General features: G+C 39.1%; 1 protein-coding gene and 1 non-coding gene across 3 annotated transcripts; one reads left to right on the forward strand and one right to left on the reverse strand.

Moving 5' to 3' along the window:
* Positions 1-937: 937 nt before the first annotated feature.
* YAB5 (plant-specific transcription factor YABBY family protein) lies at positions 938-5,087 on the reverse strand. 2 transcript variants are annotated; one of them, XM_078576277.1, is made up of 9 exons: positions 4,742-5,087; positions 4,487-4,582; positions 4,202-4,383; positions 3,186-3,368; positions 1,826-1,979; positions 1,686-1,734; positions 1,538-1,613; positions 1,282-1,350; positions 938-1,207 (listed from the first exon to the last, which is right to left on the reverse strand). In XM_078576277.1, exons 1-9 carry the CDS (start codon positions 4,752-4,754, stop codon positions 1,160-1,162), a joined length of 870 nt encoding a protein of 289 aa, XP_078432403.1. In that variant the 5' UTR covers positions 4,755-5,087; the 3' UTR covers positions 938-1,159. The 2 variants fall into 2 exon arrangements, with proteins under 2 accessions (XP_078432403.1, XP_078432405.1); XM_078576279.1 differs by lacking the exon at positions 4,742-5,087 and having other exon boundaries at positions 4,202-4,373; positions 4,487-4,702.
* A 19,669-nt stretch (positions 5,088-24,756) lies between these two features.
* LOC144704000 (U6 spliceosomal RNA) lies at positions 24,757-24,859 on the forward strand. The gene has a single exon (XR_013581696.1). It is a non-coding gene; the product is annotated as a U6 spliceosomal RNA (small nuclear RNA).
* Positions 24,860-25,219: the final 360 nt, after the last annotated feature.

The raw sequence follows: 25,219 nt of genomic DNA on the forward strand, positions 1-25,219 counted from the left end.
TTTCATTATTCCATCTTGGTCATATCAAGAATGGAGAGTAGCTCTGGGAAGAAAGGAAAAGGAGAAGAACCCTGAAAAATTCTGACCTGAATTTGTTTAGGGCTTTCTCTTATTTATACTACGTGCATAATTTTCTTAAAAAACCCCAACTTTAAGCATATATTTTGATGGCTGAAAGACTACTTCCGTGTGATCCTCTAGGCCCATGTATCAATCTAGCTAATGACTCTAATGGCCCAATAGCCTTTCTAGGCCCTTCCAATTAATTACTTATTTCATCATATTATGTTATTAATTAATTAATGATATATGAAATTAATCCAATTTTATTTCCAGCCTGTGGGATGCCAAGATACACCTAGTGCTCTAGAAGATACAAAATAAAATATATCAACCCACTCATGGAACATGTCTATCATCAATAATATAGTCCCTTATCCACTTGAGGCTCAAGTATGGTAAATTGTTAAATACTAATCTGATATTCCAGTACTTTGGCCAAGGACTTCATCTTCTCATGTTCCTTGAGCTGTCTCGTCTTGTACCGATGATGGATGATTCCATCTTTATTAGTATCACTCAAAATAAATTTTATTTTAATTGAACTTCTAAATCATTTTTGGTGCTTTGCAACAGCACCTAATGTCAATCTTAATTTAAAATAAAATTCAACTGAAAGAGTCAGATGTAGCTTTTGGCCAATGGTTTCTGGAGGCCCTTTGTTTGTGCCTCAGTGCTTTTAGGACCTTTGCAGGACATGTTGCTTAAATTATTTTTGCCTCCGCCTGCTCGCAATATTTTATTCTTAAATGACTTTTAAGGTGGTTCCTTAAGGAATAGTTTTGTTTTTTCTTTTAGAGAATCAATTAAAGGAGACTCAGTATTTTCTCAAAACATTTGTCACTTCATGATATTAGATAGTTTCACTGCTGCACAGTAGATAAACGATGATGAATTATAGAAACACCGAGTAAAATCCAGTTTCAGTGACCACATTTATCTTACAGCTGAGTACGAAAAACTTCTAAGATATCTGAAGCTTAAAATGCGAATCCAGCGGTGCACCCGAATATTTCCTTAAAACTGAAGAAAAACGAGCTTTTCAGGCTAATCTTACCGTTAGGATAGGGTTGAATCACCATGATTCAAACGGCCTACATCACTTGTTGAAAATGGGAGCATTTGGGACTGGTTTGTTGTACGGACCCTGGAGAACATCACGGAAGAGCAGGACTTACATAAGATACCAATGGAGCCCAAAATAAAGAACTGGGAAACTACCTCGCGAAGCCTGCCTTGGTTATTGCTCTCCAGCATCAATCCGAATTGAATATGCGGGAAGTGCGCCCACTATGGAAAATAATTAAGAAAATAAATTAATGAACAAAAAAGTTACAATGTTAAGAAGAAAAAATTGATACATTCACAATAAGAGGCTCTGATCGCCAATAACCAAGTATCCGGACAGTGACAACATTTTATAGAGATGCTAGGCCTAACAAGTATTTATACTGTCGCCAGTTGTTTTAGCGCTTACATTTTTCGCGGCTGTGCTAAATGCCTCCCTGTGAGAGATTTCTGGGTTGTTTGCTTTGATTCTCTGGATCTCCTCCCTTAAATACAGAGAAAGAAAAGGTTAAAACATTATAAAATCGTTTCCTTGGAGAAATCTTGTGTCTACTTACTTGATAAACTGATTATATACGGACGGAACCCTCTGCTTCTTTTCGGGGGCTGAGAAATTTGGGGATAATTAATCAATGCAAATATTAATAACCGTGAAGCCGAGGAATGAAATGCTGTTGGATATGCAAAATTTTCTCACGGCGTCCGAGGGGCAGTTTCTCCGCGTTGCCTTGACCAGCTACAGGAAAACGCGCCGTTCCGCCGTTCAGCTTGTTGCAGAAGGTGGGTAGAGGGGTAGGCTTAGCGGCTGCGAAGTCGAGAATGTAGTTTGCGGCAGTAGTAGAGCTGGGAACCTGCACACAGGAATAATGCTAGGAAAGTATATCCTCTTCGAAAGTAGAGCATATGAGCTATTGCGGGAAACGCTCTTGTTTCTTGTTTTCGGCATTCAAATGGTCGTAGTTCGTGGAAAGAGACGATACGTGTGGAAATTACGGCGACCAATATCACTTTGGGCGATTCATCCGCATGAAGAAAGCTGAAGCAGAACGCTGGCTGCAAATTGTTGACCGCATATACAACATCCTAAAGGCTGGAAGGTTGCTTATAAACCTGTCTCTGATAAAGGGTTTTGATACTGCTTTTCAGTATCTGAAAGAATGTGGAAAGTGCATCGGGGTAGTACCTGTACGATGAGTTTTTCTAACTTAATAGGTCTAAAATCCACACATCATTGAGAAAAGAGGCAGTGGCGAGAGATACGTTAAACTCTCTCAGCAGAAATATTGCACGAAAAACCCAGAGATAAGAGAAAAATGGAGCGACAGATAATCAGATGTGGTCCAATCGAAGGCGATCGTTTAGGATACAAGAGAGCGACTTAAGGCCAATTCTCTACAGATTGAACGGATCGTAGTTTCCGGGTCCGAAAAGACTGAATCGAAGTCCACGATGTCGGATGGGAGGCGATGTCAATGTTGTCTTGGAAAAGCTGTGGACAACCTATATGGATCATAAGTGCTCAACAAGACAACGTAGACCATACACTGTCATCCGGGAGACCGGGGGATTTGCGATCATACTTCACCAGCGCGTCTGTTAGCCTTTGTCTTCAGAGTAACGGGAGAACTCTCTGACAAACTTACCTTTTCCAGCTGACCTCCTTTTGGCACAGGCCTACCTGACCTTCTCTGTTCCAGTAGGGAGGAATCTATAGATAGTGGTGGAAACAGACATATACACACACCCGCACCAACACAGAGGAAGAACGAGATAGAGGGAGAAGGATCCTATCCACCATAAAGCTGTAAACCTCGGGAACCACTCATTTTAAGCCCTGTGCGGAAAGGGTTTAGATCCAGGAGTCCGTATGCAGGATTAATGCATTAAGAGATTCCAAACTGATGACGAATTAATAGCCCATCATTAAACTTTATCTAAATTACGGAGACTACAATGAAAGACTGGATAAGTTTATCTTTTCTCATAAGGTAACCATATCGACCAGAGAAATGAGAAATATTAGCATTTTTTATGTCAGGTTTGAGGAACATGCGAACCTGTAGGCGGAGGCTCTGATGATCATATTGAAGCTGGGACGGTAGCTGTAGTTGCTGTTGCTGCTGTGGCCAGGGGTAGCACAGAGAGTGCAGTGCGGCGGCCATGTCCACAGACCACATGTTCGTGCAATGCCCGCATCTGACTGTAACAACGTCGAAGAGACTGCTGCATGGTACGCTAACCTGATGCAATAAACTCACATTATGACACATCCGAAAACGACCCAAATAATGCTGCTGAACATGAAGCAGAAGGAAATGAGGATGCAGAGCAAATAAAATGCAGTTCAAATAATAATAAGTGGAACTCAATTCTAGAAACATTGTCACAACTCGTTCAAGACCGAGGACCCATATTCCCCAACCATGTTCATGTAGCAGCTGAACCCCTATCCATGCATTTCTTTCTTTCATTGGATCATTTTTATTCTTTCCAGACGAAGGTCGTCACGATGAGTCCCTTCATGGACTCTTCGCCATTATTTCTTTCCTGCTCTCTTGAGATCGATTGATTGACCGAACACGCGAAATGCAAATCACAAAGAGATGACAGCAGGCGCCATTTTGAGATCATGACTAGAGCATTCATTCTACTCGATAAGATTCTCCTCCCTGGCTGAATAATGGCCGGATCTAGTTCTGGAAAAAAAATTAAAAAAGGGAAAAACCAAGAGAAATATGAAACCAAGAACAAAGAATGACGAAAGTACTTATCCTCCATGCCTGAATCCAGAAAGTAAAAGTAAGATGGGTAATAGGAGAAAAGGCGTTGTGCTTTTAGGTCGACTCGTTGTTTAGCTCTCCGAGGAAGGCTACATACAGGAAGAGTCGGTGCAATCGCGAGAAAAGACGCCGCACGGAAAGGACGTAAGATCAAGAAGAAATGAAATGCCAGGCTAGAAAGAAACGCGAAAAATGTCAATGTCTGAAATCTTGCGGTTCTCTCGCCAATGCTAGCGTAAATAGATTATTTATGAAATTTCGTGCTTTCTCGTTATCTTCTTCATTCGACATACCGCGAGTATGATGTTGCAGAAGCTGCACGGAAGGTAGCACAACTGCTCCGTTGGTATAGATGTTGCCACAGTGGAGGACGAAGACGTGTTGACATCGAGCAAGTTTGGAGACATTCCTTCAAGGTCTTCCTTGCTTACTTCTGGGAGGATAAGTGTGAAAGACGAACACGATCTGCAGGGATCTAAAACATCAATGCGAGAATGAGAGCCAAAGGGGAGAAATGTACGATGGATGAGATCAGCCTTTAGCAGAGATGTCCCCCATTTTAACGCAGGAAGTCTTACTTTCTAGTTTTTGTCCGCCAGCCTCCAGGTTGTTAGTTCTCTGCTCGGTGAGTCCCAGACTAGAAATGATGAGAAGGGAGGCTGAAGAGTGGAATACTGTAGAGTGAGTGAACGGCGAAGGTTAAATACGGGGAATTGCTAAAACGAGCGGTACAAATAGGACCGAATGGAGGAGAGGGAAAGAGCAGGAGAGAGACAAATAGATGGAGAAGAGACCAAGTGATGAAACCGGAAGGCGTAAGAAATAGACATTACCAGGATGTGACATTTACTCTGTTTCGTCGTCGACACGTGCGTTTCGCCATCTTTCCAGTGATATCCAGCGGGCAGAATAACGAAGCATGATACATACATGAATGTCGGCAAGAAGCAACAGACGACGGTATCAACTAAAATTCAGAACTTGCAGATAATGATTAGCAATCTTCTAAGTGAATATGGAATTGGACGCCGCGCCGTGGGGCGTTAGGGTTCACAATCAGATTCTTTGACGAACCCAAGTGGCTGCGCAAATTCTCCTGTTGCTCTGTGACACCGTTCCCCCGATCCCCTACCTCGTTCAAGTCGACTAATTGTCATATTTTTGGCATCCTTAAAGTGCCAGAATAGCTGCGTTTGTGCTCATATTTTTCCCTTGAACGGGTCGCAACCAACTAGTTCCTCAGCTAATCAACAGCCGAGATAAATCAATGGTTGCTGAACTTTCGGCCTCAGTATGAAGAAAGAATCACGGAATGGCTGAAGCGACTGAAATGAAGCCCAAATGCTAAACGAGGGAACAGAGATGGGAGGTTTGAAGTATTTGCTAAGATTTGTTTGGCTAAACTGGTGACGCCGGTGGGAAATGTCTCCATCGTTTTCTCTTCGCCTAGAGCCTCTACCCCAGACGGATGAAGCAGAAAAAGACAATCTACAAGGACGGAGATGCTGAGCGCACATTTTTCTAGTCTGTCAGCACGGGCCAAGAGGAATCACCCGCCTTCCCGTTCCCTTGCGTACTTCCCCGGCGACCCTAAATGTGCTCTGAGTACTGGACAATGAACACATACGTATTCATGTTCTGATTAGGTTTTGAGGGCTGAAACTTACGTTGAATGGCTGGGCCTCAACTTAACTATTTCTTCCGACTTCTGACGGTGTTGCGGCTCGCAGTCCATGCTCGATACACATTAGAAAGGACTCCCTAAGGAGATATAAGCTGGTAGGAGAGAATAGGGTTACGCGCGAATTCCCTATCGACTTTAAATTTTGGGAGGACATGAATTATTATACTTGTCTCCGTCACAGACCACCCGCACTTTTTGGCACCGCTCTCTCGCGTGTTTTACGCCTCTACTCCCGCACCCAAAAGACAAGTTCCTAAAATTTCGTGCCCCACACTTGTCTGGAAGACCAGGATAACCGGCACGTCATTCACCTCTTGTTTTGTTCTCTGATCGCAAGATACAGATTGGATTTTCCATCGCGGTGCGGACGTTGTCGTCCCCATCTTACGTTCGACGTGAGCGAGCATACTGAAGACTCCTCTTGCATATCTGTCTATGCTACCTGCCCCGATTTACAGTCACATCCGCGTCCCGTACTCACTTCCCTGCCCGTCACCTCCAACCTTTCTTGCGATAGGACTTTTATCTTGGTGCTATTAATTGTGCATCAGTCTGGCTATCAACATTCGCGGTAGGAATCCTCACAAAGGGGTCAAATGCTGTCGACCATTGACATTTATTGGTGTTGATCTTACACTTATCTCTCATCTAGAAGGGAAATATCATTAGAGATGTCCCGAATATATCAGTGCAGATTAATGTCGGGGTGACTGACTTAGGTGACTGATTTCGTCGACGAGGGGGATACGATCTGACCTCTCGCTTCGCCGTTATATTCAGGAAAAGACATTTAGTAAGATGAGTAGCCTTTTACTCACAGCTCACCTTGGACCTGTCAGGCCAGACGACAAATAAGACCACTCCATCTTTGACTTGAGCTTCCGAATTCAAATCTCCTTCGGGGGAAAAACATGCTTAGGAAGCAGTTTTAGGCAAGCAGTGCGATACCGTGGGCCCGAACTCTACGCCATTTATTTCAGCGCCGTAAGATAAAGGAAGGCTAGCTGCCAGAGTATCTTACAGGGGCCGATGCTGCCGCCCGATCTTCGCAAGCCGCTATCTCTGGGATAGGTTTAATCTCGGGACCACGCTGTCAGCGATGTGAAGCTGATATGACCGATTATTAACGGCGGCCGTCAGGTTTAATCTTCAAATGTACTTGGGATGGTTTTCCATCATCATCATTGTCATATCATGATCTGAAACCTTCGCTAGGTACTTGGCATCGTGCAGTCACATCAGTCGTGCATGTGGGGTCTTGGTCCCGCCATAGGAGACGTTGGAGAGTGGCGGGTCTAAGGTCTCATCGGTGTTCAATATATTTTTTTTTCTCGTGCACAAGTGATGAGGTTACACGTGCAGCTGTGACCCAGTTAGCGCGAGAAGAACGATCTTCCGTGGGGTGAATGATCACTGCGCAGAGAGAAGTCTCACGTCAGTGGCAAATACAACCTCTAAGGTGACCACTCATAAGTATCATACAACTTCAGCCAAGGACTTGCCCGAAGTCCCGAAAGCAATGCAAATCTGAAATGGTAAACTGCAGTGGTGATCTTTTAAACCATGGAGTTAGAAATAGAGCTACTATTCGATCTTAGTCGGATATTTCTCTTCAGCGTATTGTTTTGTGTTCAGACCACCTTCCGTCAAAAAAAGGGGGCTCGCAATGTCTACAAATCGTGAACTCTTGGTAGAACATAATGCGAGCCTTGTAGCCATTCATTATGTGAAAATATTATACGAAACAATCGTTGCAATCAAAAGTAATTGTAGAATAGTCAAACATTCACAACAGCATCAGTCTACCCTGACTTGGATCAGTCCAAACTTTTTTGGGGAATAGACAGTCGTTTCCAGCTAATCGGAAGACAACGTTAAATTCTATCATGCTGCCATAAAACCCACTGCTCTGGTCATCTCCACTCTTTATTTCATTTATCACTGCACTCAAGGCCTCCCCGCTCAACAATGTCAGCTCCCTGAAGAGATCTGACACATCATGAAATTTATGTCCTCCTGGTATGGATATTTATGAGTGTAGCATAAAATAAAAATGTAGTACATGATCAGTTAGTAGTATATCCTCGGTTATTGTGTGATATCTTCACGTAGCCTGATACTTTCTTCTTCAACGTGAGTATCACCTTTTCTTCATTGATAACATGGACGCTTCAATTGCATTTGTAACATAATTCATGCTATCGACTGTTTTCAATAGAATAAATTTTATTTGCATTATATACTGTAATTCACTCATGCTCACACACTTAATCAAACTCTACAATAAATGTCACATAAAATAATTTATGTAGTAACCTCGTTCTCCCTGTGTAGTATGTGCTACTTATATTTACCTTAAAATTTTGATAAAAGAAGGGAATGGATCTTCATTTGGACCATAAGGACAAGCTTGCAAACAATATTGTAAAAAAACATTATCTGCATACTTGAATGGCTTCATTTGAAGTTTTATGGTAAAAATCATCTTCCATTATTTTTTGTTCTTGATTGGTTAAGTTTTAGATGACCTAATACAGAAAAACGAGAATAAAAATGATCAAACCTGAAAAAAGGAAAAATGAAATGAAAAGGGAGAGGAACTGACATCTATATATACATGTGCATATTATATTCATTTAATGTCGTAAGGATGTAGGCTGAACCTCTGTCTCTGTAGAGGAGCATAGTAACATGATTTGACTTGCCAATCTGGAAAGACAACATGACATTTTCCAGTATGTCATAGCAATGGCCTAATAGAGCTAGAGCTAGGAAAGCTTGATACAATGGTACCATCATATGGGAAGAATTGTTGGTTTGAAATTTATTAGTTAGACTGAATCTGATGTACTCTAAAAAATTTCTTTAAATGTCCTATTGTAACTGACCTTCTATGCTTTTACTGAAGCATGCAACACAATCTCTACATAATAATGTTGCTCTATCTCTCAAACAAAAACATGATCAATAAAAAGAAGGCTGTGGGCCAACATAAAAAAACTGATTGTATCAAGGGGATGTAATGGAGTTTGAGCTCAATTAAGCAAAACAATAACATGTCAATGTGGGATGGTTGCTGGTGTCTCAGTTACGACACACCACCCATTTCAGGGCACTTAATTATAACATTCATATGTAGGATGGTAATTGGTGGATGTGATGTCCCTTCGTCCTTTATTATTTAAGGTGTGCAGTTACTGATAATTAGACCACTATGGTGGCGAATTCAACAATTGGGCACAAAAGCTCTGAATGTTGACTACTCTTTCTCTGCTCTTCATGTTAATATCCCTGATGTTTTTATGATGAGCACATCTCAAAAATAAATGGGACTATCATAGTCTCGAAATCTGAGGATCCATGCCCTCTTTTATCGCCCTTTATATATTATTTCACATGTTTGTTCTACTTCAGTTGTAGACCTCCCAGTCATGTTTATGAGTCCATCTCCGAGATATTTCTGTACATTAGAGTAATGGTAGTAATATCAATTGAATAATTAAGTAATGATTACAGAAGGAATTACTGAATAAATCAGAAAGGATGTTCGAGGCGACCTAGAGTTCAGTTTGAAATATAAAAACATCATGATGTTGGTTTCCCTGTCCTATAGGAATTGCAGTGCATGCCAAATTCATATGTTTACCAGTAAGGTGGAACTAGTTTCAATTATACAGCTATCACATAAATCTAATTCAATATCAGAATTTACACAATTATAGATGGGCTCCTAAGGCCATTTTTTATTCTCACACCTAATGAATTTATTTGATAACTGCTCCTTGCTCCTAAAGTCGTACATTGCATCATCATAATTTTCAGTCTATAGATGAGTTTAAAGTGCACCCTTCGGCTTAATCTTAACTTGTTTATTCCAGGCTAGTAATCATTCATACTAGTCAAATTAAATATCAATTTCACTTCTACCCCTGACTACACGAGGAGAGAACCCTATAACCTCACTATCTTGTTAAGTAACGGTTAAGAGATAAACTACCATTTAGTTTGATATGTTTGGACATCAAAGGTCATGCGTATGTCTTAGAAGCTATGTAGGCTGCCAACTAGTCTATTTGTAATTTAGCTCATAGAGAAAATGATGCTGATTTTGAGTCCAGTTTTTACTTAAAAATAATTGAATCATTTTTTAATATGTCAGTCTTGATATTCAAATATTAAAAATTTTACGTTTGAGATTTATCTAATATTAATATTTAAGTCCAATTTCTACTTAACAGGTAATCACATTATCTTTTGATATGTTAGTCTCGATATGTAAAGATTAAAATCCATAAGCTTGACATTTCTCTCATGTTTCAGTCTTATTGTAAGGACAGGAATGCTACATCATGATATTTCATAAATTATTATTTCTCATATAAAGAGTTACTTGGGAATTAGCTGCAATAAATATTGTTGTCTTAAATATTTTGATCATCTTTTGTGAGTTAACAGTGTACTTGAGGGTTTTTCTCTCCATACATTATGTTAATGTTTAAAAATTCTAGATTGGTGGAGTAATCTGCCTTAATCTTGATTTCAAATAAAAATTAACCCATGTATTAATATTTATGGCTTAAAAATAAAAACATTATGAGTCAATGAGTTGGGTGTTACATGAGGATTTGAAGATAGCTTCCCATTTTTTATGCCATTAAATTATATGCAAAGGTACATGGATGATTTGGGAAGAGAGTAAAACCGTGAAAGCCTAACTTAATGGAATATTAAAACTTCTAGAATCTCCAAGTTTAGGAGTTCTGAGAAGAGGATGCACATAATTTCACTAGATGCATAACTAAGGTTGTGAAAATTATATCTTCATAAATATATAAAATTTTACAGTAAGTTAGAAACAAAAAATATAAAGAGTTGCTACTGAAAACCTAATGGATTGACATGGGATCTCGATGTCTTCCCAATTCTTCTACAGTTAAAGAGTTGATTCAAGATTATATTAAAATTTTCTAATTTATTATTTTATGCTAAAAGTGCTTCGTCAAAGAGTTCATCATTTAGAATATATCCTATTTAATATTTTATTAAAATTATTAATTCAATAAAAACATTTCAGGATTAGTCACCATTTCTTACCTAACATATAATATATCAAAATTATTCTCTGATCATTAAATTGACTTCATTATTCTACCAGATTTATCTAAAAGGTGTATCTTCAATTCAATTTGGATATAAAATTCTTAAATGTTGGTTCAAATGGAAAAAATAGTACCATCAAATTCTAAAATTAAAGAAGCAAATGAACATCGCAAAACTTAAATTCAAGTTTAACATACCATTTTTTTTGCATTAAAACTTTTTATTATTCAATAACTGATCACATGAATAAATTTATGGGGAGAAAATTATTCATCCAGATCAAGAGTAATGAATCATGAATAAAATTAAGAAAGATGTGGGCATGTAGATAATCAAAACTCTGCCTTATGTAAGAGTTTTGATGAAATGATCTAGAAATTCAATGTATATATAAGGATATAATAACATTCAGTTCTACCATAACATCTGACTGGTAGGCTGGACTACTTGGCAATCCTATGTTTAGGAGAACATATTCCTTTCTCCATATGTAAAGAAATTTCCTTTGACTTGGAGATTTGTACATAAATTTTGAAACATAATGGAAAGGGGATCTTCCCCGTAACATGGTATATTATACCCTGAGAGGAAATCTGGTTTGAAGGGCAGAATGGGTTGAATGAAAAGGAAAAATTACCAAGTGTATAACATAAGGATAGTGATTCCATTTACATACTAGAGGTAGTAAGTGATATCCATAACAAGAGAGAAATATAATACACGATAAAAGTAAAAAAAGGGTGAATAGGCATTTAACCCAATATTCATGCATTAAGACTATTTTTATTTTCTTCTATCAAGGTACATTTATAGAAGTAGAGAATGGTTAAGCTTGTGACTAAATGTTTCAATACTATTAACAGCTATCTAATTTAGAAGAGTCATGCATGAACTAATAGAATAAAATAATCCATATATTTTGTCAATTAAATTATATCTTAAACTATCTAATTTTTAGCTAAAACTTTAACATAAGCATACACATAATAGATAAAACAAAGAAGAAAAATGAAGAAATGGCTTAGTGCACCATACGAGTACTTAGTGGCTTCATGTAAGCAGTAATACAAGTTGACCTACCATTACTCTTAGGTGAGCAATTTGGTTTTAATGTGACTGACCTAAGGGGTCTTCTTTACGAGAAATACAATGAGACACACACAAGCTTATTAAGTGAGTGTATGCATATATATATATATATATATATATATATATATATATATATATATATATATATATATTTAATAAAGATTTATTTTGAACATGCAAACTGTATTATTCTGTCATATGCAAAAATGAGTTAATAAAAAATGTAACTGACCCTATAGAAAGCAGAAGTGGTTATAGTTCTGCTGAGCTTATTTATATGGGGGTTCAAGGGGATATATGGATGTATTGTGAAGGCATATCTATGAAAGAACAGATATGCTCTCTCAAATTATTCTGAAATCTGACATTTTGCTATTCTTCCCCTGATTTGAAATTTAAACAGTATCAAAAGTTTTTTATAAGTGAAATAAAATTTCCAGTTGGTTTTCTTTCTAAATAAGTGAATGATGATTAGAATGTCATCAGGAAATCATGTATGTAGAATTTAAGGATAAATCTAATATCGACGCAAATGTTGCGCTCTTTCAGGAATCTTCTATTCAACTTTGCATCTGGTTCATGTTAGATCATTCTTGTATTAGTTGAAGGTATTTTTTTATTTCCTTAAAAATTATGAATAGATGGTTAAATAAAAAATTAATTGAGTGAAATAGTCTATTTCATAAAAACCTGAAACATAAAACTGATGATCTTGAATTTTCCTGTGATTTTAGTTGGCGAGCCTTTATTTTCAATTTTTGTATATTTAAGTCCGGAGAACTCCCCCTCTTGCTTGATCGTCCGATTTTCCAAGCACCTCAACACTGATATCTACATATGGTGGGTTGGACTGCACTCCATGCATCGACTCTGCTATGCCGGCTCCCCATACTCCTACTGGCACACGTACATCTCCTAGAGCTTTGCCCCAGCAGTTGGCGTCTTGCATGAAGCGCGAGAGGTGGAGCACTCGCTCTCCCGCTTTATTGATGTCCCCACCACGCACCTCATTGACGACACTTCTCGATGGCGGGGAGAGCTCCACGCACTCCATGCATCATCACTGTCGCGGGGGAATCCGGAGTCACGCCGGCACGCTTGACCTTCTCAGAGCACCTGCCAGGTATCACTTATGTATCTTTTCTCTTTCCTGCACATGGGCATGGACGAGTGGGATCTGAGTGTAATTGGGATATTTATGCTCATTCCATGCCTAAAACGCTGATAAACAATCCACTTTATATATAAAAACCCCCCTGGGTGGCATCCAGGGCACGACTGGATCGGTCTACGGGCATAACCACAGGGTTGGACGTACCCGGCATCGTGTTTTTGCAAATAAAAAAAAGTCAAAGATGAGATTTATAGCAAGGGGAAAGTATTTTTTTCTAGTATATGGTTGAGTCTTTTAAGATCATCATATATAAATTTAATCAAAGGTTATAACTAATAAGTTCCACATATTAAATGATTATTTTGAAATAGCTGTGTTCATGAATAAGATGATCCAATTAAGTGAAGTCACAAAGATATGTTCAAGTTTTCTTCTCATATAGCTCAATTGATTCATGTAGAGTCATCACAAAGATATGTTCAAGTTTTAGCAATAAAATATTTTAAATTATATAGGAATATGATTCCTCAAAATTAAATGGCGAATATCAGATCCATAAATATAAAGGACATGACACATATTTTGAATCCAAAACAAATTGAAATATAAATGATTATATATGATATAGAGAGAGTAAAACATTAAAGTGCAAGGAAAAATAGCTTTTAGAGTATTTCGTGCAGATTGGGGGCATATTATGGGAGAGAGAGGAAGTAAGTGACTGAAAAAATTAGAACACAAATGAGTGAGGCCCAACAATGATATTTAGAATTTCTATTTTTTACGATTGATAGGGTAGCTAATTCAGGAAAAATAGATATTTTTGGAATGTGTCAGTACTAACATCGGATGACCAATTAGGGTTTCACAGTTGACCATACCCTAAGTCATCCTAGGAGAATTAAGTGGATGAGGGACTATAAGTACATGGTAACTGATGACAAACATGTTCCAAGAGTGAGTCGATACACACTCTTTTGTATCTTCTAGAGCACCAGATGTAGCCTGGCACCCACAGGCTAGAGACTCAACCTATTAATTGGGTTAAATTGAATCTAAAATTAATTAATTCATATGATGATATATGTAATTAAGTTAGAAGGTCAACAAAGTTTATCGGGCAGCTCGAGTCATTAACTAGACTGATATATGGGCCTAGAGGGTCATACCCAAATTTTCTTTTGGTCGTTAGAAGATATAATTAAAATTTGGGAGTTATATGAAAAATATCAACTTCATATAAATAGGGAAAGGCCTTGAACAAACTTCACCCATGCCAGAATTTTTCAGGGGCCTTCCCCTTCTTCTCCCTTCTCTCCATTCCCAATGCGATCAGAATGGTGTTACAAAGGCGATAGAGGTGGAACAGATTTCACCAAGATGAAGGAGGAGATTCTATGAGCCTAAGCACACATGAATACATTTATAGGCTGCACAGATGGGCAGCTCAGTTTTTCTCACTTGAGGATCTAAGAAATCATGGATGCAATCCATGCACAGGTTCTTCAATTCAATGTTTTCTGCTGATGGTGTTATGATTTCATTAAAGCCTTCAACTGCAAGGAATCATCATGATAGTCTAGATCAAGGCCTCTAGAATCCAACACTTCAGTAGTAAGTGATGAACTCAAAATTGCGTTGATTTGTGTCGTTGCTGTGTCTTGAGTTCATGCAATAGATTTATATTTTCCTCACTAGTATAGAGACAAGTAAGGGTCGAATCCTCAAGGAGCTTAGGTAATGAGGTAGATAATTAGTGAAGAGAAGAAGAGATACTTGTAGGTAAGAAAAAGGAGAGGTATTCTAGAGATTTAAGGAGGTTAAAACAAGATAGATTAATTACCGTAGTAATACTAATATGAGAGGAATAGGTTTTTACAGCCCTTAGGGGCCTCTTAGAGAAAACTTACCATAGAGGAATTTCGTCGAACACGTTATGGGCGATGGGAAAGATGGACGAATTTGATGACAATGGAGAGGAGAAATGATGGATATGGACGCAGAACTGAGGATAGATTTCTTTGTAGTCGAAATAGTGATGAATGAATGGCGGAATGATGGGGTAGAGGGTGATATGGAGAGATGAGAGAACTGGAATGGGTGTGTGTGTATGAATGATGGAAATGATGTTTATTTTTCTAAAGAACTTTGGAATGAGAATCAAACCAAACCTTAGATAAAGAAAACAGTCCTAATACGCTATACTTGGAGGGGATTACAAGGAAATCTGATGGGGGACCATCCGCAACCGGAAGCGCCAAGTCAACCCGCACCAGCACGTCAGCAGCCACGTCGCGAAGCTCGAGCTGACGAGAAGAACCCGGAGTTCAAGCACACGGCATGACGAAAAGGCGTCCCCATTCCTATTTTCCTTGCGTTTTTCTGAACCTTTTCGTTGTGTTTTGTTTGGGGAGGGCCTCCGTGTTTTGGCCCTTCCGTCGTACGCCGAACTGTCATTTACGGCCCGATTAGGGGGTTGTCCCTAATTACGGGCCTCCCCTAGGGTCCCCTCTCCCCCACTATAAAAGGAGAACAGAAGCCCTAGAGGAAGGAGGAGAATTTTTGAAGTTTATTAAGTCTTGCAGTTTGTTAGAATGGAGCCCCCTTGACGGATAAGAGTAAGACGACGCCACCACGCCGCCGTCGCCGTCCGTCGTTGGTCTGAGGACTGAACTTGCTACGCCGGAACGCGCCGCCATCGCGTCGCCGCCGCCTCCCTCGTTCGTCTCCCTGGCGAGAGAGACCGCCGAACTCACTGTCTGCTGCCGTTGTGACGAACTTCTCCGCTCGCCGCTCGCCAAGACCCGGTGCTTGCTTCCGGCCTATTGCAGCTCCTGCCTGAACGCCGCCGACCCGACCGACGCCTGAACCGGGCCTTCCCGAGCGGCCGACCGCGCTCGAACCCGGGCGCCCCACCGGCTGAGCCGTCTCCGGTGCCCCGAGCAGGGTGCCCGCCCATTTGCCAGCCTCGCCCACTCGGGCGTCCGACCACGGGTCGCTGGAGCGTCTGTTTCCTCGCCCTCCCGTCGGCCTTGCTAGCTGCCGCCGCCGCTGAATGACCTAGGCGCGAGGAAAAGGGGGAACCGGGTCAGTCGCCGAGTTGACTCAGCACGTCCGGCCGATTCCGACGCTGAGTCAACTCAGTCCAACGAGTCACCATTGGTTGACTCAGTGTGACTCGGATTCAAGTAAGGGCATGCCGAGGTAAAAATGCTGAACCGAAAGGGTATTCCGGTCAAGACAAAAAAAAGGCAAGAGGAGAATGCGTTAGGGCTTCAGTGAGCTGCCGCCAGCGCCGCCACCGCCGCTAGCGCCGCCGCCGCCGCCAGCGTCGCTCGCCACCTCTCATTGCCGTCGCCATCGTGCGCCGGCGCCGCAGCTCGCCTCAGCTGCCGCCGCCCATCTCTCGCCGTCGACGCGGACATCAAGCGCCGTGGCCATCGCGTCGCCGCCTCAGGCCGCCGTCGACCGCGCCGCCCGCGCCGCCCATCCAGATCCGCCACGACCTAGGTCGCGCACTGGCGACCTGCCGCCACCGCCGTTCAGCCGCGCGCCGCCACCACGGTCGCGCTTCCCGCCTACGCTGTCCCGCGCCACTCGCCGAGCCCTGCCGGCGCCCCGGCCTGGCTCGCCCTCCATCCGAGGGGAAGACGGTCCCCACCGCTGCCCCACAGGTTCCCCCGATCGGTGCCGCCGAGCGCCGCCGGCGATCCGGCCCCTCCCGACGCCTGTTCGATTTCCGTGGGGCTGCTCCCGTGGCTGATCCGTGGCCACGCCGGCCTCACCCTCCCCCGCTCCCCCAAGCCGCCTCTGCTTTGCAGCGGACGATCCCGGGGAAACGCCTGCTCCTGTCGGGGGCCAACGCCACCCTTCGCCACGGCCGCCGCCAAGCCTTGGCGCCACCTCCGGCGAGTCGAACACGCGCCAAATGCCCGCCGAAGCCCTCCGAGCTGCACCGGACATCGCCGACGTTCCTGCTCCTCGTCGCTCTGACATCATCGGCTGATCAATCCCAACTCGTCTTTCGTCTTGTCGCACCGGACCGTCACGCCATTTACGACTCGGCTGCGACCACCGCGACTACCGGACTCCAGTCCGCAGGTCAAGACGCTAACCCCTTTACTGCGTATTATTACTTCTTGTAATATTTCCTCTCGTGCTCCACTGTTGAACCACGCCTTTTCTCTGTTTCTCGCATGTTGAGTCTTGGGTAGCTACTTTCCGACGTTATCCTGTCCATCACTATTTTCGGGGGTAGATAGTTGGATCGAGGATACCCGCTCCTACAGCGTCTTTTGATTGATCTATCGGGTCATTGGGAGTCAGATCGTACGTGACGCGTACGGGAACTCTTTCAGGGCTCCGTCCTATTTCAGCTATTGCCGTACTTCTCGTTATTTTCATAAACGTGCATCCCCACATTAAATATTGAATTACGCGCTTGTTCGTTTCCCACCCTGTGTTGCATCGCGCGCCGTCGATCCCGGCCGTACGTGTTGCATCAAAATCTCTCATCAGAACCATCACACAATCCCCGTTTTTGATGCCAGTCCTAGGCCAGGTGGTGCTTGATCCGCTACGATGTTGAGCTCGACTTGGTCTCCCTCTCTAGGGAAACTTGAGCATCTGCCAATGCCAAAGCTTGGGCCTAAGCTCCTCCCCCTTTCCTGCTGGTGACCTGGAGTCAAGGGAATGCCAAAAGACCCCCATAGAAGAGGAAAAAAAACTATTTGAAGAGTAAGGGGTTTTCTCAACTCAAATGGCATAAATTGCATTTATGCCCTTGCGACCTTACAAGGATAGAAAAATTACAAATAACCTCTCCAACAGAAATAAAAGCCTTAAAAATCATTTAGATCATTTTTTAAAAAACAGAAAATTATATTTCGCCTTTAAAAGTTCATCTCCTTATGATTTTTTAACCCGAAAAAATATGAAATAAATTACACAAAAATCAGGAAATGTTACGACATCATAAAAACACAATGAAGGCAAAATTAATCAATTTAGTTCAATATAACATGCAAATGTAGTCATTTTGAGCCAAATATAAGTGTAAAATGGATGATTTTATGTCATAAATTTTCATGTTATCAGTAAGTTGAAATAAATATTGGGGAATAAAATCCTATACATCATTGTTCTAATAAATCATTTTCTATTTGCTGTACTTATGATCATGAAGATGGAGAATGCGACAAGGTTCAACAACTGAACTCCATGCATTTTGATCCAGTCCAAAACTGATCAAATACAAGATGGAATCAAGGAAATACATGGACCCCAACCTCCATTTTTAGTGGCAACCACGATACTCAAACTATGACCCTTAGCCTAACTCCGAGGAATAATTCTAATTTTGACATTTGGCTAAGCAAAGGTTTAATGAATATATGATGCAGATGATGCAAAAAAGGACAGAGGAGAAATCGAGAATGATGATGAAGAAGAATGGAAAAATATTGAAGAGGAAAGAAGTTCTAGAAAATAAAATGGGAATAAAAAAAATTCCCAACATGTTCAAGTTAGAGGTCAGCGAGTTGAGATAAACTCTCAAAACGGTTGATTTTCAACTCAAGCTTTATTAATCCAAACAACCTGCTTCATGTTGATTCCTTTACCATGATGTAAAATAAAATAAGAAATGTATTTGTGTCATACCCTTGAGTAATACTTCCAAAACAAATATCTGAGTTCTAAAACAAATCATAAGAAAATATTGAAAGAAATTCAAAATATTGAAATAAACTCACTCTTCACCCGAATTACTTTAAATTTAAAATAAAATTTAAATAAAATAAACTTAACCATCTAGATGTTGGAGGCATTGCAGGCGTCTCGACGTCGGCTAGCTGGTCCAAGACTAACTTGCAGAAAAAGGTGAACCGATAGGGATGCGGGGAAGAAATAGTGGTCGAACCTCTTTGTCACACATGCCAAGGTCCAAGGTGATCAAGAGGACTCAAGAACAATTGCACACAAGCTACTAAATCTGGGTCTTAGATTGAAACAAGAGTGAGAATTACAATTGATTGTGAGGAGTTTATATAGGGAAGAGAGAGAAATGATGACCCTTGGATCTCCCAAGGCATTGAATGGTCTAGATCTTTTCTATAGCCTCAATTCTGGAGAAGAGGTGTCCTCCAATCAGGTTAGAGTCCTCTGATTGCTCCTCATTCTGGTCGTTCACTTGGCTTGCCTTTTTTTGAAGATTTGGTCTTAATGAGATTAAAGGCTCATTAAGCTCATTAAACTCATGGAAGTTGTAAATCTACAAAAATTACTTAATTGCTGTAGATTTACCATTTACTTATGAGATGTTATTGAGTGGGTATTAAGTGGAAAATAATGTAAATTTAGACAGCAAAAGAAGATCACTTCAAAACACTAATTTTGATGACGTTAAACAACCAGGATCCTAGGGAGCTCTGTCATGTTGTCTAGCCACTGCTAGAAAATGTTCAGAATGAGGTATAGAGAGAGAAGAAGATAATATTAATACAGTAGGAATGATGAAAAATTCTCATATATATTTGTACTTTTTCTCTCATTGTCATTCCTTTCTGTTTTCCCATTAGCTGACTTGGAATTTCTGAAAGTCCATTTGCAATTAGTGATCCACATTGAACAGAATATTAGAGAGGATTGTCCAGGCTTATAGGACATGGCCCACTCCTCTCTGATGGCTTCTTTGAAGCCCAAAGCCAAAGTTGCTTTAATTTGGCTTACTATTTAAATAAATAGCTCAAAAACTCACATGGGATGCTCCAGTCCATTTAATTGTATCTGATTTAATTTTATACATTTATGCACACATATCACTTGAAAATATCCATCAGAAATAAAAACAGTTATTTACATGATTGTCAAGTTAGGTTGGTTAAGAATATAACGAATGTGCGTAAAGTTGTATTTATGGTAAAAATTCACAAATCATTGGATAGGGACGTAAACATACACCTTGATGGAAATAGGACTCAGTGGCTGAGAGGAGAATTTATGAAATATGACAGTAAGGTATGGTCAAAATACATTTTCTGCGATAGCTTGTTAGAGAGTATTCTTTCATAATGACACCTTGTCAAGCTGCGGTCTTTGGGGCTTGCAACAGTTTGTGTGATTCAACTGCTGTTATAAAACACAGATTGAGGAATTGGTAGGAAGGATAATCCTAGAAGTCCTCTGCAATGAAAGTGATAGGAAACAAAGAGTGGGGCGTGCAAACAGCAGCCAATAAGATAGTTGATGTGTAAAGAATAAGGTCGAGCTGAGTAGAGAGAAAGCATAAGAGTGAATATGCGATAAATAGGTGGTGATCACTTGCTCGAAATGAGACTTTGTTGACTGATATTCAGGGTGAGATTCGCTAGATCGGAAAAAGAATAGTAGTTGTGCCAAGTAAGAAGAAAGTGAAACTTTAAGTCAAAACTTCCTCTATTTTCCTTGTGACACCACAATATCTAACCTAAACTTCCAAAGGGAATGGATGATCAGGAGAATTAAGTGGATAGGACAAGCCTTGCTGACAAGTAACAAGCATAAAAGAATATATGTAGGTCAGCTATAGGATATGTCCTACATCAGATAGTCTAATGAATAACATGATAAAATTTTATATTTAAAATCTTATATTCATTTACATGCATGCAATCATAGAGACATTTAACAGTGATAACACCCCAAACTAATTCTATAGTTTTAAGATTAATCATAAGTTTTCTATGGTTTTCTTGGAAATATGAAAGAGAGAGAAAGTGAAGGGGCATATGCATAAATACTTTTAGGCGGTGTCAATTTGCGCGAGCGAATTAAAGAAGGGACTTTTGCAGAAAATGCCAAGAACTTAATTTTTTGACGCCACATGGCAGAATCTTGGCCGTTGAAAGGAATCCGACGGCTTTGATGTGGCTAGTGGAAGTCCTTATTCTTGGCGGCAAGTTCACTGTCCGTGCTGCGCATACAAAGTGCATGCACGGGCGGTGACGTGGCCAAATATGAGTGGGTAAGGCTATTAAAAACACACAGGTATGTGCATTTAATATGTATTTCTGTATTTTTGTATTACTCTCTTATTTTGAAGAGGCGGTATGTGGCACGCCATAAGAGAAGGTGCCAAATTTTTTTTTAAATGTGCCAGACAATCAGGAGGCGACACACGATCGCGTATTTAAAATTTTAAATTAAATAAATAAAACTTGAACCAACAGCTCATATTAGTCAATTTTCATTTATTAATAACTTTATTTATAAAAAACATAAAATAGTTCTCTATTTAAGAATATTAGTTTGATTATTTCCCTTCTGTCTTGAATCCATTTATTATCCCTTGGTACTATTATAATACACTATTACCCGTAGTATATCTGTTTAGCTTATCCTATTTTATTGTATAACTAACATTTAAGTTGCCAGCACATACGATGCAAAACTGCACCTCCTGGTCCTAGAAGATACAATGGAGAATAATCAATCTCTCATGGAACCTTTGCCATAATTAGTTATTGTAAACATTGAATCATTCTCCTCTTGATGTTCTCAGGCTGGCCTAGAGTGTCGACTATCAAACCCTCATCAGTTATCCAAGTTAGTACTCATGCATTTAGACATCATCAGATAATCCTTCTCCACACTGGTAACTATGGGATTGGTCATACTTATTATCATCACATTCCTTCCCTTTATAACTTAAATTGCATTTTTAAAGTAGATCAGAATTATAAGGACGTCAAAGTTATACACCTATTCAGCTTCCATTAGTTTCATCTGGAGATATGTTAGTTAAGAAGCTGTGGATGGAATATGATACAAAAATCTATCTAAATCGAAGGATATGGATATCTATTTAGAGAAGGTAGTGTATTATTAATGATATAATAGAAAATATTTTTGGACAAAAGATAAAAGTTATGTTTTAGATGATATTGTAAATTTATAGATATAGCTTAGTGTGGAAGATATATAGTTAAAGAGTGGAAGATATATAGGTATATAGGTATAGCTTAGTGCGGAAGATATATAAGTATAGAGCGAGAAAGAAGATTTCAAAACATATTATATTTATACTAATATATAGCACAAAGGCGAATGAAAAAAATGATTTATAGTTTAGTACAATATATAGAGAATATTTAATACAATATTTTTAATAGCCGAGATAGTATAAAATAAAAAGATATAAATTTAGGGTTGGACATTTAGGACCAAGGACTGATTTGACAGGAACGAACTGGTACAGTAGGTCCTCCATTTGAGGGTGGAACGGTTTGTCAAACAGTTTTAGGTCCAAGGGTCAAACCGGACCAAAACCTGAAGTATATTAATTGATATTTACTAAATATCTTTTATAAAATTCTAAAAATATCAAATCAAACTCAATGAAGAGGTTTCTATTGAGCTGAGTGTAGATGCTATATATTTAACCATCAGTGGGCAACTGCTTGATGCAGAGGATATTTAACATTACTATGAAAATAAATTTCTACTTTGACTATCACATGGACTAGTCAACCTGACCAGGCCAGGACTGATCTAGACCGAACCGGGACCGAACCGGGACCGAACAAGAATGGACCAGAACCGGACTGAAGTTTACATGAGGTTTAGGTCTTTGCTAAAACCTGGACTGGACCCAGACCGTCAAAAATGAGATAAAATTACCTGACTAGAATTTAATATTGACTGATATGAAATTATTACACTAGATAGAAATATTATAAAGCGTGTATAATGATGCAATATATAAAATCTTAAATAAGATGGGCAGAAAGGGTTGTAACACAATATTAAATTATTTTTAAAATTATTATTAAATGATTAGAACAACAGAGGAATATATAAAAAATGAAATAAAAAGAATTAATAAAATGTTCATAATGAAAGGTAGGACAAAAAACAGAGAGAAAATATAATTTTGAATGACCTGTTAGTTTAGTAATACAGTTGTATATAAAATAATATACTTTATGTTAATAAAAATGCACTCATGACCCTAACTAGCTCATTGGGGTCTCCTCCATGGCCCCAAGATTGTTATCTCATGGACTAACAAACTCAAGCAAGGAGACGGGTGAAAGAAGCAATTGAGAACACAAGAAGACTTTCCATACTAAAATTTCAGATTGTGGAATAGCAAGCACTTAAGAAAGACATAGAAGAAGGGAACATCATATAAGTCTTTACATATCAGGACAGATTCGTGGATAGATTGTAGAGTCACAATTGAAGGTGCATTTGGAAAGGAAGCATGACCATTGGCACAGGTTTGAGGAATCAGATTGTCTTTGTTCATGGTCACCAAACATGTGGTGCATTACAATCTGCATGCTCACAATTAAATCATGGGTATCCTAATTAAGAGACTGATGGATATTATATGTCATCAAGCCAATCACACCACCACATTTTATTTAAGTACATTGAAACAAATATTTGTTCATTATTATTCTAATGTGATATTTATAATGCAGTCCATGAATAAATGCGTTGACCAATTGAACTTTGATGAGGTCATAATATATGGTATGTTATTAGTCTACTAACATATGTTATTAATTTTCATATTCGATAGATAGTCAAGATCCATATAAAATTATCCAGGTAGAATAACACAGTCTGATCTTACTTATACGATATCTTTGGCCATTAATGTGGAGACATTGAGGACATACACTAGATTCTCTTCGGAGAAAGAGTTTGCTTTCTGTTTGTATCCCTCAATGATAATATAGTTAAATATCAATGAGGCTAATTCCTATCACAGTTTTATCAGCCATCTGTTGATATAAGACACTAAGGACATCTTGTTAATTGATGACTATGTTGCGACTAGGACTTACAAGTCTCAAACCATGGGAATCAGGCAGAATGGATAATGTATGGAATTATCAAGATGATGTAAAGTAATATGATGATGTGGTAATATACCTCTAACCTAATGACGATGTTGAAGAAAAGGCAGTGTAAGTTAAGATAACTCATCTTAGGTGCTTCTTGTAGTGTAAGGCGAGTTAACTTGTGGATGCAACTACAATTCCACGGTTGAAAGATAAAGAAATAAAGTTAAAAGAGTTGTAATAGAAGGCAAGTTAAACACCTAAAACATTGTGGAAGATCACTTCAAAGAGTTTTTCGATTGTAATAAATATCTGGATATTATCTGTCAACTATGTACCTCAGTATTTTCTCATCCATTATCTCATATTTTAGACATACCCAGACCCATCTTTTTAACATTGAAAGAGTATTAAATTTATAATCAACTTGACACTCCTCATTATGATGATCCTTATTCACACTGTAATAGATCTATGTTACTGAGTAAAGTTCTTACAAAATTTATTTATTAAAATGGCGGCGTACCAAGTGCATTCTTAGCCACCTGTTAGTGGTTCTGATCAGCTTACAGCCTTCTAGTAGTTTCTACAATTAATGCTACATTTGACAAAATTAAAAAATACTTCATTTTTTCATGTTTCAAAAAATTTTACAAGAAAATTATATATATAATATCTATATATTTAGATTCTATTGAAGAGGGATACCTACACTGATTTAATTTTATCAGACCCCAGACAACAATATGGAATAAAAAATTTACCTTAATGTTTAGACTTAATATCTGTAAATTATTAGTTTTCCCTACGTGAAATGTTTTTTAAAAATAATTTATTTTTTTATCGAGATTACTTTTTTGTTCTACACTTTAATACCATACTTTAAAATAACTCTCATGCGGCAGAATATGGGAATCAATTCAGAATTGATCTAAAACTTTAAAGATTAATTATTCTGGGAACTTTTTCTACCTTTCAGTTTCTCCTATAATCCCTTTTCATGGCATTCACATGCCCAACCTCAATATAATCCCTTTTAGGACATTGGATAAAATTGGAAAGAAATAAAGAAGGTTAGCATGGTCCCTGTATAAGGACAACAAGAATAAATCAAGAAATGGTCAAGTCTATAGATGTATCAATGTAATCAATATCCTGATGGACCTCCTCTTTTTCTTCATGAACTCTTTTTGAAGATGTTGTTGATCTCCACAGCATCATGTAACTCTGGTGAGGTGAATGTAGTGAAAGATAAAGAAAAAATGGGGCCTGGGTTTCCCATTTTTCTAAAATGGGTGTACATCTATTTATCGTTATTTTTAAAAGTTTGAAGTATATCAACCAACATAGATTAAACATTCATGTGAGACTCACTAGTCCCATGTATCATTCTACTTAGAAAATTTACTGCTCTAAGGACAAATATTAATCAACCTTGTCTATTAACTATACAAACATATAGATTAGCTGATTAAGGACCAATTAATTGGTT

This window comes from Wolffia australiana, chromosome 5 (genome assembly GCF_029677425.1).
Source record: "Wolffia australiana isolate 7733 chromosome 5, ASM2967742v1".
Lineage (NCBI taxonomy): Eukaryota > Viridiplantae > Streptophyta > Magnoliopsida > Alismatales > Araceae > Wolffia > Wolffia australiana.

Bases quoted from the DNA above. Each gene is read 5' to 3' on its own strand.
- YAB5 (XM_078576277.1), bottom strand. The intron at 4,384-4,486 runs GTAAGACTTCCT...TTGATGTTTTAG, and splicing joins TGGCGGACAAAAACTAGAAA to ATCCCTGCAGATCGTGTTCG. The intron at 1,735-1,825 runs GTGAGAAAATTT...CAAATTTCTCAG, and splicing joins GAAACTGCCCCTCGGACGCC to CCCCCGAAAAGAAGCAGAGG.